Source organism: Palaemon carinicauda, chromosome 18 (genome assembly GCF_036898095.1).
Source record: "Palaemon carinicauda isolate YSFRI2023 chromosome 18, ASM3689809v2, whole genome shotgun sequence".
In the NCBI taxonomy this organism is placed as follows: Eukaryota; Metazoa; Arthropoda; class Malacostraca; order Decapoda; family Palaemonidae; genus Palaemon; species Palaemon carinicauda.
In genome coordinates, this window is record NC_090742.1 from 7,082,996 (window position 1) to 7,100,495 (window position 17,500).

General features: G+C 33.9%; 1 protein-coding gene across 1 annotated transcript in view; it reads left to right on the top strand.

Moving 5' to 3' along the window:
- Positions 1-6,701: 6,701 nt before the first annotated feature.
- The window catches only part of LOC137657601 (uncharacterized), a 315,322-nt gene continuing 304,523 nt past the window's right edge, over positions 6,702-17,500 (top strand). The window contains exon 1 of the mRNA XM_068391959.1: positions 6,702-8,629. Coding sequence (XP_068248060.1) covers positions 6,976-8,629 — 1,654 coding nt within the window. The 5' untranslated portion in view covers positions 6,702-6,975. The remainder of the gene's footprint in view (positions 8,630-17,500) is intronic.

The following is a 17,500-nucleotide window of genomic DNA, read 5'->3' on the forward strand; positions in this document are numbered from 1 at the left end:
TCTTGAGTAGTGCCGCAGCCTCTATGCTGTGGTCTTCCAGGTATTGGGTTAGAGTTCTCTTGCTTGAGGGGACATTCAGGCACATTATTCTATTTTTCCTTATTTCCTTCCCTCACTGGGATATTTTCCTTATTGGAACCCTTGTGGGGCTTATAACATCCTGTTTTAACAACTAGGGTTACCGTTTAACTATTATTATTAATAATAATAATAATAATAATAATAATAATAATAATAATAATGAGCTTCTAGTTCAGCTTAAATAAAACTATATTAGGAATTTTGACAAAAAGAAAAGAATCAGGGCTCTTCCGTGGTAATTGGACTGTGCTGTTATGTAAATACAGAATCTGATTCCAGACTGTCATATAAAAACGCAATGTGAATTTTTTTCTTATAACTATTTTTTTTTTTTTTTTAACAACTGGACCCAGACTGTCCTTTGACAATGTTATGTCTCCTGATTTGTGATGGCATTTATCCGGATTTATTTTTTGCATAAATCAAATTATAAAGTAATCCGGAATAGCTGGATACGAAATATTTTTTCATCGTCAAAACTAGACGTTTTCCTGTATAAAGGATCTAAATTGGAAACGTTGTGTCAAACTCCACCTTCGATTTTTTCATAACTAAATCTGATTTGTTTCATAATAACCTGATTTGAAATGTTCTTTTACAGGCTGGTATAAAATACTCTTTGCGTTGTAAATGTGGATATCATTAAGTTTGTGGCCAGTGAAATTTGCTTGGTCATTTTTGATAATTATTTACAGTTAGAAAGAAAAAAATGCTGGTTCTACTGTGGGGAATGACCTTGATAATTCTTATCGTTTATCAGAATTTATGGAATTTGATAGTAATATATAATTAAATACTGCGAAAATTTCGGAATTAAAAGTAAGTTACCCTAATTAAAGGTTTGATTCCTATTGACAAACTCCCAAAAGCGGCCCCATACCAAAAAAAAAAAAAAAAAAAAAAGGAAAGTTTACATTCTATTTATATAAGGTTTGATTACTATTAACAAACTCCAAAAAGCCCCTATAAAAAAAAATCAAATTTACATTCTTTCTATTAATATAGATAACTATTAAACCCCCTCCCCCCCAAAAAAGCCCCCCTTCCAAAAATAAAGGGGGAAGGGAGTTTACATTCTTTCTATGAGGAAGTAAACAAAAGCAAATGTGACTAGTAGTAAATCTAATTTATGTTCAACGAACATTGTCGATTCTTCAGTGAAAGTGATTGTCTTATACGTCTGATTACAACTCGATTATGCGGTAGATACTATTGTTACTTCTACTACTGTTGCTACTAATACTATTGTTGTTACTTTTAATGCTACTTTTACTGCTACTATCACTACTGATACTAATACTATTGTTGCTAGTATTATTACTTCCTACTACCATTAATACTAGTGCTCTTGTAGGTAGTAGGTTGGTCAGGGCACTGGCCACCCGTTGAAATACTACCGCTAGAGAGTTATTGGGTCCTTTGATTGGCCAGACAATACTACATTGGATCCTTCTCTCTAGTTACGGCTCATTTTCCCTTTGCTTACACAAACACCGATTAGTCTGGCCTATTCTTTAAACATTCTTCTCTGTTCTCATACACCTACAGCACTGAGATTACCAAGCAATTCCTCTCCTCCCAACGGATTAACTACTGCAATGTAATTGTTCAGTGGCCACTTTCCTCTTGGTAAGGGTAGAAGAGACTCTTTAGCTATGGTACGCAACTCTTCTAGGAGAAGGTCACTCCAAAATCAAACCATTGTTCTCTAGTCTTAGGTGGTGCCATATCCTTTGTACCATGGTCTTCTACTGTCTTGCGGTAGAGTTCTCTTGTTTGAAGGTACACTTGGGCACAATATTCTATCTCATTTCTCTTCGTCTTGTTTCTTAAAAGTCTTTATAGTATATACTGTACATGAAAAATTTGATTTAATGACGTTACTGTTCGTAAAATATTTTATTCATTTCCTTATTCCCTCTCCTCAATGGGCTATTTTCCCTGTTGGAGCCCTTGGGCTTATAGCATCCTGCTTTTCCAACTAGGGCTGTAGCTTAGCAAGTAGTAGTAGTAATAATAATGATAATAATAATAATAATAATAATAATAATAATAATAATAATAATAATAATAATAATAATAATAATAATAACAATAACAATAACAATAATGATAAAGATAAAAATATAAAGATAATAATAATAATAATAATAATAATAATAATAATAATAATCACATTCAAACAGCTTTTAAATATTCACTAGCTGTAATACAAACAAACTTCAAAGAGAGTTCGGTAGCCTATTGGCGCGCCATAAAAGAACAGCTTTCAGTAAATACACGCCTAAAACCAGTCTATTATACTATAGTCGGTTAATTAAAGGTATTGCGCTATTGCTCCTTACCATAATGCAGTCAAAAACTTAGCCAATACGAAACCACTTCTATATAAAATTTTGCAACCTAATTTGCGGGGAGACTCCGGGTTTGGGAGTCGTAGTAACATAATTCATAGCGTCAGCTGTTCTGATTTATGTTACGGATGTTACGTAGATGTCTGTTACGTTATTATTATTATTATTATTATTATTATTATTACAAGTTAATCTACAAGCCCTAGGTTCTAAAGCAAGATGCTATTATTATTATAATTATTATTATTATCATTATTATTATTATCATTATTATTATTATTATTATTATTATTATTATTATTATTATTATTATTATTATTATTATTATTATTACAGGCTAATCCACAACCCATAGGTAGAAAAGCAAAATGTTATTATTATTATTATTATTATTATTATTATTATTGTTATTGTTATTGTTATTATTATTATTATTATTATTATTATTGTTATTGTTATTATTGTTATTATTATTATTATTATTATTATTATTATTATTATTATTATTATTATTATTATTATCATTATTGTTATTATTATCATTATTACTACTACTACTAGCTAAGCTATAACCCCTAGTTGGAAAAGCAAGATATTATTATTATTATTATTATTATTATTATTATTATTATTATCATTATTTCAAGTTAAGCCACAACCCCTAGTTAGAAACGTAAGATGCTATAACCCCAAGGGCTCCAATAGGGAAAATAGCCCAGTGAGGAAAGGAAACAAAGATTTAAATAAACTACGAGGGAAGACCATGGTACAGAGGCTCCACTTTGGATATAAATGTGTCTATTTTCTAAAAAAAAAAAAAAAATCAATGAAATGACTTGGTTTTTATTACTACTGGTTTTTATTTCTTATACTTTGAAAGGCTGTATGGTGAAATAGAATAAGTTTTTAAAAATTAAAACTGCTATTTCAATTAATTTTGCCAGTAAATTAATAAATCAAGATATTTAACTGCAAAAAGTACAAATAAAGGTACGTTTAATAATGTGTATAGTGTATATGCAGAAACACACTTCCAATGTCTTGGGTTAGAGTTCTCTTACTTGAGGGTACACTCGGACACACTGTTCTATCTACTTCTCTTCTTCTTGTTTTGTTAAAGTTTTTATAGTTTGTATAGGATATATATATTATTATGTTGTTACTGTTCTTAAAATATTTTATTTTTCCTTGTTTCCTTTCCTCACTGGGCTACTTTCCCTGTTGGGGCCCATGGGCTTATAGCATCCTGCTTTTGCAATTAGGGTTGTAGCTTAGCAAATAATAATAATAATAATAATAATAATAATAATAATAATAATAATAATAATAATAATAATAATAGTAATAATAATAATAATAATAATAATAATTACTCTACACAACATAGAAAAATCTCCAAACGCCTTATTCTTGTGTGGTCACTAAAAAATAAAAAGGAATTTAAGAATCTGTAAAGAATAATTTCACTGGATTAACTGATGTATGTAACTATGTATGTATGCACCGATCATCCTTTGTTTAAAGCTAAGTATTTTCTTAAACAGGTGAGCTAAGAAGATGATAGTGAAATATAGAGACACAAGAACTTAAGACAATATGAGAGAGAGAGAGAGAGAGAGAGAGAGAGAGAGAGAGAGAGAGAGAGAGAGAGATTCAAGCTGATAGGGGTGTTAGAAGTATAACAAGAGAGAGAGAGAGAGAGAGAGAGAGAGAGAGAGAGAGAGAGAGAGAGAGAGAGAGATTCAAGCTGATAGGGGTGTTAGAAGTATAACAAGCGAGAGAGAGAGAGAGAGAGAGAGAGAGAGAGAGAGATTTTAGCTGATGGGGATGTTAGAAGTATAACGAGAGAGAGAGAGAGAGAGAGAGAGAGAGAGAGAGAGAGAGAGAGAGAGAGAGAGAGATTTGAGCTGATGTGGATGTTAGAAGTATAACAACTGAGAGAGAGAGAGAGAGAGAGAGAGAGAGAGAGAGAGAGAGAGAGAGAGAGAGAGAGAGAGAGAGAATTTGAGCTGATGGGTGTGTTAGAAGTATAACCACAGAGAGAGAGAGAGAGAGAGAGAGAGAGAGAGAGAGAGAGAGAGAGAGAGAGAGAGAGATTTAGGCTGATGGGGGTGTCAGAAGTATAACAACAGAGAGAGAGAGAGAGAGAGAGAGAGAGATTTTAGCTGATGGGGGTGTATAAGTATAGCAACCGTGTGAGAGAGAGAGAGAGAGAGAGAGAGAGAGACGAGCTGATGGGGGTGATAGAAGTATAACGAGAGAGAGAGAGAGAGAGAGAGAGAGAGAGAGAGAGAGAGAGAGAGAGAGAGAGAGAGAGAGAGATAGAGAGAGAGACGGGTTGGGGTGTTGATTTTCAGGTACAGTAGTTAATTTCATAATTTTTGAGAAGTAATAATCAGGTCTATTGCTAAAATCATTTCAGGTCAAACTCTTTGAAGTATTTTTTTTTAAACAATTATTTTCAAAGTACTGCTGCGAACTTGTGTTTTGATGTACTTTATCCAAAATGTTACAGATTCATTCTTTGGTCAAACGTGACTACCAAGTTTGGTCAAAATCGGCACAATGGTTTTTGTGTAAATTTGCTAAAAAAAAAAAAAAAAAAAAAAAAAAAAAAAAAAAAAAAAAAACTTACAAACAGACGAGACAGACAAGGGTGAATACATGCCGCAAAATCTTTGATTTTGGTGAAGACAAAAATATTCGAGTAGAATATTTAAAAAAGTTGCTTCTTAATCTTCCCGTCCTTCCATTTGAGCAGACAACCTGAGTTTCCAGGGTCCTTTGAATATATTTTAGAGGACCTTGAGTCTTTTTATAGTTGCGTAACTTGCGTCATTCGTCGTGCTAGTCTATGCGTATATAGATCGCAATGATCTCAAAGTATTCTATTTTGATTGTTATTACTTCTCTTGTAGTTTATTTATTTCCTTATTTCTTTTCCTCACTGGGCTATTTTTTCCTGTTGGAGCCCTTGGGCTTATAGCATCCTGCTTTTCAATCTAGGGTTGTAGCCTAGCAAGTAATAATAATAATAATAATAATAATAATAATAACATAGCTGCGTAACTTGCGTCATTTATCGTGCCAGTCTCTGCGTACATAACCAGATCTACCGAATTGCAAAAATGACAAATTTCTTCACGGGTCCTTTTTGACATCCTTCCGTACGCGCCTTCCCCTTCCAGAGAGTTACCAAATTTCCTGTCATCGCACAAGTGTGTCTTCTGTCGTCAGCTTTCATCCAGTGACGTCTCTTGCCTAATTACCTGCTCATTAAGGAGTCCAATAAACACATTCGAACTCCTGACATCTGGTGCCAAGATTAGGTCATTCGGTCTGGGACGCTTGAATAGTGCAACATCACTCTAAGTCAATATATCCGTTTTTAAAACGGCGAATTCTTGGCAACATTTATTCCAGGATTTTTACCGTTTTTACGGCATTTTTTAAGTGTAATATCACTCCTTTACGTCAATATATCCGTTTTTAAAACGGCGAATTCTTGGCAACATTTATTCCAGGATTTTTACGGCATTTTTTAAGTGTAATATCACTCCTTTACGTCAATATATCCGTTTTTAAAACGGTAAATGCCTGGCAATATTTATTCCAGGATTTTTACCGTTTTTTTTTTTATAGCAAGATTTTAACAGTGTAATATCACTCTACGTCAGTATATCTGTTTTTAAAACGGCAACATTTATTCATGGATTTTACCGTTTTTTTAGGGCAAATATTTAATAGTGTAATATCACTCCTTCACATCAATATATCTATTTTTAAATCGACAAATATTTGGCAATGTTTATTCCAGGATTTTTACCGTTTTTAAGGTAAATTTTTTAACAGTAATATCACTCCTTTACATCAATATATCCGTTTTTAAAACTGTAAATGCCTGGCAATATTTATTCCATGAATTTTACCGTTTTTACGGCAGGTTTTGAACAGTGGAATATCACCCCTTTACGTCAATATATCCGTTTTTAAAACGTAAATGCCTGACAACATTTATTCCAGGATTTCTACCACTTTTTTAAGGCAAGGTTTTAAGTGTATGACGAGAGAAACTACAGCAATGTATTGTTCAATCAATAACGCAATAGATACCACCTCTTCGAAACCTGCAATGCCTCGGCCACGAAACAAGCCACCAACGAAGTCCCTTCTGAAGGAGGGGAAGCCCTTATGCAAAAGCCTAAAGGAAAGAGAAAGTTTCCACCGACTGTAGTCATCGCATTGGCTCAGTCGGAGCTCGGAGAATTGCTCAGTGCTCAAAACTGCTCATTCGCTCGTTGCCTGTAGTCGGGAACGCACCGAGTTGCTTGGTCTCTCGTCCCTCGGATATTTCCCCCCTGTGCAATGCGCGGTCCTCCGTCAGTGTGACTCGAAGTGATATAGACCTTAACTTTCCTGAAACCTTATCTGAGGTGATACTTCATGCGGATGCACGATTCGTAAACGGATATTGCTAATTGCGTGTTTACCTAAATCAAGAATTTTTAATTAGTTTTGATTTAATTAACAAGGGATAAACATGAGACTCTTACCTTTGTTGCTAGTCGTTTGTGTGATAGGGGCTGCCAACGGCATAAATTTCAATATCTTTAGATGGCCTTCTTTTAATCGAAATAAAGGGGGAGGAGGAGGAGGGGGAGGATATGGTAGTGGCGGAGGTGGTGGTGGGGGTGGTGGTTTTCGAATTCCCGGCCCTCTGAGAGGCCTCAAGAGATTGAAGTCCCAGGCTTTCACGAGTCTCAGGAATCTCAAAGCTCCCATCATAGAGGGCATTCGGAACCTGAAGAGCCAAGTTCTCGATTTCAAGGGCAGCTTATTCGCCAAAGCAGGGAATCTGTTCAACAAAGGCAACGAGGGTGGAGGTGGACAGTCCAGTTACTACCGCAGACCACCGTCTCATTACGGGAGCGAAAATAGCAATAACGGGTATTTCGAGATATCTTATCAGGCACCATCTGCGCCGTCTACTGGATACGGCGCCCCTCAAGCACCATCGTCAAGCTATGGCGCACCACAGGCTCAATCATCAGGGTTCACTTCCCCTCAAGCACCATCATCGAGCTATGGTGCACCACAGGCTCAATCACCAGGATTCACTTCCCCTCAAGCACCATCATCGAGCTATGGTGCTCCACAAGCACCAGTATCTAATTTTGGAGCACAACAGGCGCCTCCATCAAGCTACAGCTCTCCAAGACAACCCAACAACAATTTGGCTGCACTGCAAGCGACTGGATTTAGAGAGCCTACAGCACCCTCTGGTTCTGGTTACTCACAAACGGGAAGCACTGGTTTCAGACCGTCAGCTCCAGCAGGAACTGGTATTGGTAACCCTGCACCTCTCCAGAATTCTTTCTTGCCGGCCACAGGGCAGCAAGCAGGTGCTGCATATAACACCCAGGCTAACAGTGCCCACCAACAACATCAGTCTCAGATCAATGCTCCACTCTCTGCTGCTATGGCCATGGGTCATTTACTTAATGAAGACGAAGTCATCAAAGGAACAGGTCAAGCTCAGTCCCCCCAATGGCGACCTATAGTAGGAAACACCGGCGTTGCTCCTGGTATTGATGTCAGGGCACCAGCCAGTGTAAGCCAGGTGAATGCTGTTCAAAACACAGTGCAGTACACAGGGTCACAGACAACGCCAGTTGGACCTACTGCTACTCAAACCCCCGTAGGAGAGCCCCTCTTCATAGACCTCGATGGGTCAGGTGGCATCGACATCGGAGCAACCTCGCCCGGATCGCAAGCAGAATCAAGCGATCCCATTGCCACTGTTAATGCTGATGATACCCTCTTCATTTCAGCCACTGAAGATTATGATGACATCCTTCTAGTGGACAAAGGAAGCCCTGACGTAGCTGCTCAAGCCTTGGCGAAGGTCGTTGATGCTGCTCTTCTCATTAACGAAGGCACCGACAATAACGAAGTAGTTGGCCCTCGAGCTCAGTCGGAAGGGAAGTCCTTAACTGGAAGCAGACTTCAGGAGGACGTGGTGTTAATAGAACAGACAAATGATATTGGTGCCACTGCAACACGGACCTTAAACGCCCTACACCCAGGTCAGAACTCAAATATGATGTTCTCTGGACTCATGGAAGAATTGAAACTCAACACACTTATGGCACTGATAAGAAGAGCGAATCTGGAGGCGATGCTCACGACGGAAGGTAAGATACCATGAATTTTTTTCAAGAGGGATTTTTGTTGGTTATTCGTACAGTTGGCTTCATTAATTCCGGTACACTTCATGGGAAACCAAGGAGACATAAGTGTACCGGAATTAATTAAGCCAACTGTACCACCTGATAATTTTTTTAATCTTATATGACCAGAACATTTCGAAGCTGAAAAAGTAGTTTTGATGGACTCTTTAATTTCCGTTTACAATTTGCTAATTTTCGCTGATCTACACACAATAGATATTTGAAATAATAAGAATACAATAAAATAGAAATACGACATAGATAAAAACATTTTGATAGTATGACTGAAGTTCTGATATTTCGTAAATCATAAATTTGACAAATTTGACAGAATTGCAACGAATTATCATGTAGCGTTAATTTTTAAAGCTTTGAGAGTGGAAAGAAAAATGACTAAACATAGAATACGATAAAACGACTGACTGGGTGTAAAAAAAAATCTTAGGTATAGTAATAGTCTTATTAATTTGAAGTTATTTTTTATTAAGTAGGTGATTATTATTGTTGTTGCTGATTTTGTTTTTATTTTCATTGATAATTATTATTATTATTATTATTATTATTATTATTATTATTAATATTATGGATAGTTTAAAGAGAATATTAATGATTGGACATTTTTCTAACATTATTATTATTATTATTATTATTATTATTATTATTATTATTACTAATAGCTAAGCTGCAACCCTAGTTGGAAAAGCAAGATGCTATAAGCCCAAGGGCTCCAACAGGGAAAAATAACCTAGTGAGGAAACTATGCAGTGTAAACAATAATCCGAATAATAATATCATTATATAAAATACAGACATAAACTTTCAACGAGTACGGGAGGACCCATTCTGAATACTAGAAAAAGCTCAGTGAAACTGTACGTAGCAGCACGAGAGTACGAGACAGGCTACGTACCTCTAACGAGCAATTTGTTATGCTAACCGTTCTAGCACTGCCATTAAACGTTAATAATTAGAGGTGTGGCGAACGAACTTTGAAAGGTGTCTCATGGCGCTCGTACGTTTTAACGTTGTGGAGATTACGCTAACGAGATCAGATTGAAAACGAGTTTTGTAATTATGAAATGGCAAATTGGAAGAAAGGGAAAAGGAGGCTTGAAATGAATTCTCTTGATAATGAGTGATGATAGAAAATATAGAATAAATGATAGATAGGGTAAACAGAGTGATTCTGTCGGGTGGAATATTTGGATGAATCGGTTATAATGTAGAGCCAGTTACTCTAACGAGATTAGATTGAAAATGAGTTTTGTTATTATGAAATAGCAAATTGGAAGAAAGGGAAAAGGGTGATTAAAATGATGTTGATAATAAGACGATTGATGATAGATAATATAGAAGAAATGATAGATAGGATAAACAGAGTAATTCTGTCGGGTGGAATATTTGAAGGAAACAGTTTTAATGTTATGGAAGTTACTCTAACGAGATTAGATTGAAAATGAGTTTTGTAATTATGAAATAACAAAGAGGAAACAAAGTAAAAAGGGTTATTAGAAAGAATTATGTTGATAATATATGAATGGTGATAGAAAATATAGAAAAGAATGAGAGGATAAACAGAGTAATAATAGTATATTATCCTGAGAGGTTAGTTCACCAAACTTTAAACTGGGCTCCACAAGGCACTAGAATAGTTGGAAGACCTAGCCCTGCATGGCTGAGGACTCTGAAGTGGGAAGTAGATAATGATGAGTGTAGAAGTATTGATTTAAAAACTCAAGATAGAGACGACTGGCAAAATCTAACCAAGACCCTTTGCGTCAATGGGCGTAGGAGGAGATGATGATGCTAAAAATAGAGGGAACTAGGAAAATGGATATAGTTGATGGTATTAATAATCAAAGAGTTTAGGTTAAGAATTTTGATGTGCTAGACAGAATTATTATTATTATTATTATTGTTGTTGTTGCTACTTGCTAAGCTACAACCATAGTTGGAAAAGCAAGATGCTATCAGCCCAGGGCCCCCAACAGGGAAAATAGCCCAGTGAGGAAAGGAAACAAGGAAAAAAATATATTTTAAGAATAATGACATTTAGATAAATATATTCTGTATAAACTATGAAAACTTTAACAAAACTAGAGGAAGAGAAACGAGATAGAATAGTGTGCCTGAGTGTACCCTCAAGTAAGAGAACTTTAACCCAAGACAGTGGAAGACCATGGTAAAGAGGCTATGGCACTACCCAAGGCTAGAGAACAATGGTTTGATTTTGGAGTGCCAGTAAGGAATGAAAATTATCGAAAAAATAATGAGAAATGAGAAAACTATGGATTAAAATTCAGGTGCAATATTGTATTCAAGAATTCAAAGTTCTTTATCCAAATTTTTTCTTTATTTTCTTTATTTCAATTGTTTTTCTTAGCAGTATTTTTTAATTTTCTTTTCACAAGTGGATATTATTCCTTGATCTTTACTTAACAAGTTATTGATATTTTTTAATAATTTCAGTGAATGATAATACAGGAAACTAAAAGACCCTTCCTGTGGTTATTTTAGGTATGTTTTTATAATAATATAATTGAGAAAAAAATACATATATGTCTTATGCGCTAACCAGAACATGAGCGGGGTTTCTATAGTAATCATAATGATAATGATAGTGATGTTTAATAATAATGATAATAAATAATTATGATAATAAATGATAATGATGATAATAATCTTCACTATTATAATTATCATCTAAAACTGTGTAAAATAATAATGACTATGAAAAGTTAAGGGAAAATAGGAAACATTATGACATCTGAAGATGTAAAATTAGTGAGGAATTCAGGATTCTTAGGGGGAAAAAATAATAGTAATGAAAGAAAAAATGGCAGTGATGAACGAGGTGAAATAGTAAGAAAAGGGAAAATAGACATAACAACAAACGAAAAGGAGGAGAAAAATACAGCGTTGATAATGAAGGGAATTGAAATAGATACAAAGAATATAACAAAGGAGAATGAGATAATGGCTGTGAAGAGCAACTTGGAGAGGAATAGAAAGACAAAATATTCTTAAGAATTAAAGAAAAATTATAATGACACTGCTCATGAAAGGAAGTGAATAAAGCTAGAGAAAATTGTCATTAATGGCGAGAATTGTAAATATGATTGTAAGATGACAGTACTGTATATGAAATATATAAATGATAGGGAAATAAGAGAAGACAATATCAACGGAAAATTATTTTATAACGATTGGTAAACGAAGTGAATCAACGGAAATAAGAAAAATGGAAACATACTATTTAAACTTTTCTTTTTTTATACGGGAAACAAGGAAGTAAAAATAACGATGCCACTAAAAAATTAAAACTTCTAAATAGAATAAAATTCAATAAAAGTAAACGAAAATAAGGAAAATTAAATCCCAGAAATAAGGAATTAAAAAAAAAACGAGGAGGCTAAGAAATAAAAATGTTAAAGGGAAATAAAATACATTAAAACCAAACGAAGATGAGGAAAATTAAATCCCAATTTTAGACATAATTAGAAAATATGTAGAATAAGAAAATAAAACAACGAGACTAACCAGACAAATAAGAATAATAAAAAGAAAAGTAAAAAACTAACAGCATCGAATCTCCCAAATATCTTAGAGATAAACTCCATTCACATCTTACACCAGGAAAGTCTGTCCGACACGCTTGATTACCTCAGCTGATTCCAGGAAGTCAAAGTATTAAACTCATTAAACAATAAGCAATTGGCGAAAGATTCTCCTCGTGTTTTATGAGAACCAATACTCATTTACTTTCATGCGCCACTCGAGTTGCGGCCTGTCTACGCCAGTGTACTGAGATTGGTGGAATATTACATTTCCCAGGTCTGTTTTCAAAGGGAGTTTTGTTATTCAATTGCTTTTCTTTGTATTTTTGGCTTGAGTTAGCGTATTTAATTCTAGAAAGAAATGCATGGCAGTTATATCCAAAAATGGGAATATATATATATATATATATATATATATATATATATATATATATATATATATTCCTATATATATATATATATGTATATATATATATGTGTGTGTGTGTGTATATATACATACATACATATATATATATATATATATATATATATATATATATATATATATACATATATGTGTGTGTATATATATACATACATATATATATATATATATATATATATATATATATATATATATATATATGTGTGTGTGTGTGTGTGTATATATATACACACACACATATATATATGTATATATATATGTGTATATATATACATATATATATGTGTGTGTGTGTGCATGTGTGTGTGTTCATGTACATGCGGGTAGTTCTTATTAGCATACACTTTCATACACACAAAATAGGTTAAATGTTTTTCTTATTAAACTTATTCTTCGCCTAGCTACGTTAATGTTTGATTATTATATGGAGATAATGTGTAGTTAAAAACGCTATTTGCAATTTTCCTAAAGACTTAATTCGTTCATTTTCCTCGTGGCAAAACATTTTGCCAAACCTTTAAAATTATATAATCGAGAAATGAATGAATCACCTTTTTAATTAACTCAACAGTGAGGAATAAATGTTGTTAATTATACTGGAATAATTAAAGTAATTTGATAACATATGTCGACTGACCTGTCTCCTCAGCTTACTTTTACAATATCATGAATATAAGATTGTTTTATTTCATAAAAATAAGGTAATTTCGTCATAGATGACCTTAATTGCGACATAAGTTTTATATATCAAAATGGTAAGATGTCAGAAGAAATTCTTCATTTTATTATGATTACTGTAATAATGCTCTATTACCACTGACAGCCTTTAGGTTGCTAAATTTCCCATAGGATCTCTCTCTCTCTCTCTCTCTCTCTCTCTCTCTCTCTCTCGGTTGTTATATATCTAACACCCCCATCAGCTCGTCTCTCTCTCTCTCTCTCTCTCTCTCTCTCTCTCTCTCTCTCTCTCTCTCTCTCATGCACGTATTCGCTCAACCCAAATGCCTAAGTGTGAAAATATCGGAAATATACATTATTATTATTATTATTATTATTATTATTATTATCATTATTATTATTATTATTATCATCATTATTATTATTAGCCAAACTACAACCCTAGTTGGAAAAGCAGGATGCTATAAGCCCAAGGGCTCCAACATGGAAAAATAGTCCAGTGAAGAAAGGATATAAGGAAACAAATAAGCTACATGAGAAGCAATGTGAGCTTATTGTATAGTCTCGGGGCCGCATATCTAAAGGCTCTAGAGCCTACGGTAGACATATATCTAGGTTCCAATGATTTGAAACCATCTGTAACCATTCTTGTGTCAACACGGTTTTGTTGGTTGATATGCGTCGTGTCATTTTAGAATGTAATAGATACGGTGTTATATATATATATATATATATATATATATATATATATATATATATATATATATATATATATATATACATATATATATATATATACATATATATATATATATATATATATATATATATATATATATATATATAGGCCTATGTCACTTACAATTAGATTTGATTTAGTAAGCACATATGTATATTTAGGAGTATGTATACGCAAGCATTATACTTTGAAGCTATGTGTTGTATACATGTGTAGGCCTATGTCACTTGAAATTAGAATTGAGTTAGTAAGCACCTATGTATATTTAGGAGTATGGATACGCAAACATTATACTCTGAAGCTGTGTCTTGTGTACATATGTAGGTCTATGTCACGTACAAGTAGATTTTATTTAGTAAGCACACATGTATATTTAGGAGTATGTATACGCAAGCATTATACTTTGAAGCTATGTGTTGTATACATGTGTAGGCCTATGTCACTTACAATTAGATTTGAGTTAGTAAGCACTTATGTATATTTAGGAGTATGGATACGCAAACATTATACCTTGAAGAGTCCGAGAAAATATAGGCGGTAAATTCTCTGAAAGATTATGAATTTTTTGCTATAATAGATGATGTTGAAATTTGATTAACTACAACTTCGTGTAGATTTAGGTATAAATTTAAAGTTATCTGCTGGACAAGGCAATTGAATTTTGAATAGCTTGTTATTTAGATAATCTTAGATTTAACAACTACAAAAGAAAGTTCAGAGAGTAACCGAGAAAATATTATTAACGGTTAGAAATTTGAGAAACAGAACACTAGTTTTTTAGGAGAGAGAGAGAGAGAGAGAGAGAGAGAGAGAGAGAGAGAGAGAGAGAGAGAGAGAGAGAGCCTTTCTAAACAGCAGAGGTTTATGGAATGGGACGTAATGTTCCAAAACTAACTGAGTGCAGACGTCCGCCACGGCAGTACCAGCTTGCCTTTCCCAGAGTTAATTTAGACCTTAAGCGTATTTGATGTCTGATGGGGTTCAGTGTATTCCAAAGTCCCTAAATATTTCCCTTTGTGGTAACTTCCCTGACTGGTAAACGCCAGACTGAGGTTGGAGTCCCGCTCAGACTCGTTAGTTTCTTTGGTCGCTGCAATCTCACCATCTTTGTGAGCTAAGGTTGTGGGGTTTTGAGGAGCCTATAGGTCTATCTGCTGAGTCATAGGCAGCCATTGCCTGGCCCTCCTTGGTCCTAGCTTGGATGGAGAGGGGGCTTGGGTGCTAATCATATGTATATATGGTCAGTTTTAAGGTCATTGTCCTACTCGATAGGGCAATGTCAGTGTCCCTTGGCCCTGCCATTCATGAGGGGCCTTTAAACCTTTCGGTGTATACGTACTTTTTTGGCTTTCTTTTGAGGTCAAGAAGGAAAGGTAATAATAAGTAATTGTAAAACATTTTCCTTTTCGTGAAGAAAACCTTTTTTTCTATTTCGTTTAGTTTAGTTCTTTAAAAAGTTACCGGTTTACCTGAAGAGTAGCTTTGCAGTGCTATTCCCTATCGGGGTTTAAACATTTAAGGTAATTACCTTAGTTTGAGGTAATTTGCATGGTTTCAAGGTAATTTTTAAGGTAATTCTAAGGTAATTTGGGTTTTCTCCCTCTGCTTATGTTGAAAGTTTGTTTCCTCATATTTATAATCAATATAAAACCTTATTGTGATGTAATAATTGCATTCACATTCACCATCCAGCCATAAAATACCTGACGTCCTTTGAGCACAGCTTATTTGCACAACATTCCATAGATGTGTAAATAAAGAGAGCGATATTTACATCTATACATTTCTCAAGTAAATAAAATCATCTAGTTCTGAAGCCATCAGCGGTTAAAGTGGTTAGCGATGGTCAACTTTTGCTCAGAGACTGTGACGCAAAGAGAACGCCATCTGTTGACAAGAGGGAAAAGTTGGGAAACTAGACCTTCCTTCCTTCTGTATCTATGGAAGTGTAGGTGCGGGCCTTCTTTAAGTGATTGGCCGTGGCATTTCTTAATGAATGTTGAAGATTAAGTGACGTAAGAGAAAAGAATAGGGTAAGATTATTAGGACGAACAGTTTTGGCACACTATTCTAGCTGTTTCCTTATTTACTTTCCTTTCTGGGCTATTTTCATTGTTAGAGTCCTTAGGCTTATAGCAACCTGCTTTTCCAACTAGGGTTATAGCTTAGCAAGTAATAATAATAATAATAATAATAATAATAAGTTGGATTTTTTTCTAGGATTAAGAACGATTTTCGTAATCAGTATAGTAATTTCTATTATTTAATTCGAAAAGAAAATCTGAAATAGATTATTCCTATCCAGCTAAAATATTAGGATGCTGTACCTACCCAAAGACAACTTTACTAATTAGTATAAAACTACAAAGATTTTATGTAGCGTAATTTTGACAGCAACAAAAATGCATCAGGCAAAATGATTGAAAAACTTCCTTTCTTTATAATAGTTTCTAGGATTTAGAATATCACGTAGTTGTTTATATAAAGATACTTAGCATCCTTAAAAAACGCAGTAATGTAAGGTAGTGATGTCAATGTGACTGACACAATATTGCGAGCGGTTATTTTTTTTTTCAATGGTGATGAAATAAAACTGGTCGGGTACATATGAAGGGATATATATATATATATATATATATATATATATATATATATATACATATACATATACATATATATATATATATATATATATATATGTAAATATATATATATATATATATATATATATATATATATATATATATAGCCTATGTGTGTGCGTATTTATATATACACACATATATAGACATATGCATATGCATACGCACATACATAAAAATCTTTTTATACACACACACGTGCACAACTACACACACATACACACAAATATATACATACCCACACACAGAAATACATATGTATGTACGTACGTTTGTAGATAAATAGGTCAGTGGATAACAATAACAATGTTGCCACTTAGGCTATTAAAATACAACTGATCTATTTGGTCTTAAGCCACCTATATATTAGAAAAGAAATACCCTAAAATAAATTTGACATACATCAATAAAGTCCTTTCATTAAACTGTATGTCCTATTGATATAAATTATTTGCGTATTCACCTTAAGTGCGTATACGCAACGATGGTGAAAAATAGGCCTGACATATGTTAAGAATTACCATAATGTGAAAGTTTCCGTGGATGGCTAAGCTAATTACTAGGTTTCTTACTTAGTAGCCATATTCCCATTCTGATATGAACAATACGGCATATTTAATCGTTTCTAGCGTGTAATTAGATGTAATTCTGTGGCATTGGCCCTGATGATAGATCCATTGGTAAAGGCTAATGGTTTTGACATGCATTATTTATAAAGAAAAATTTATTACTTAAAAATATTAATCATTATCATTGGTTAGATTTCGCCAGTCGTCTCGATCTTGAGCTTTT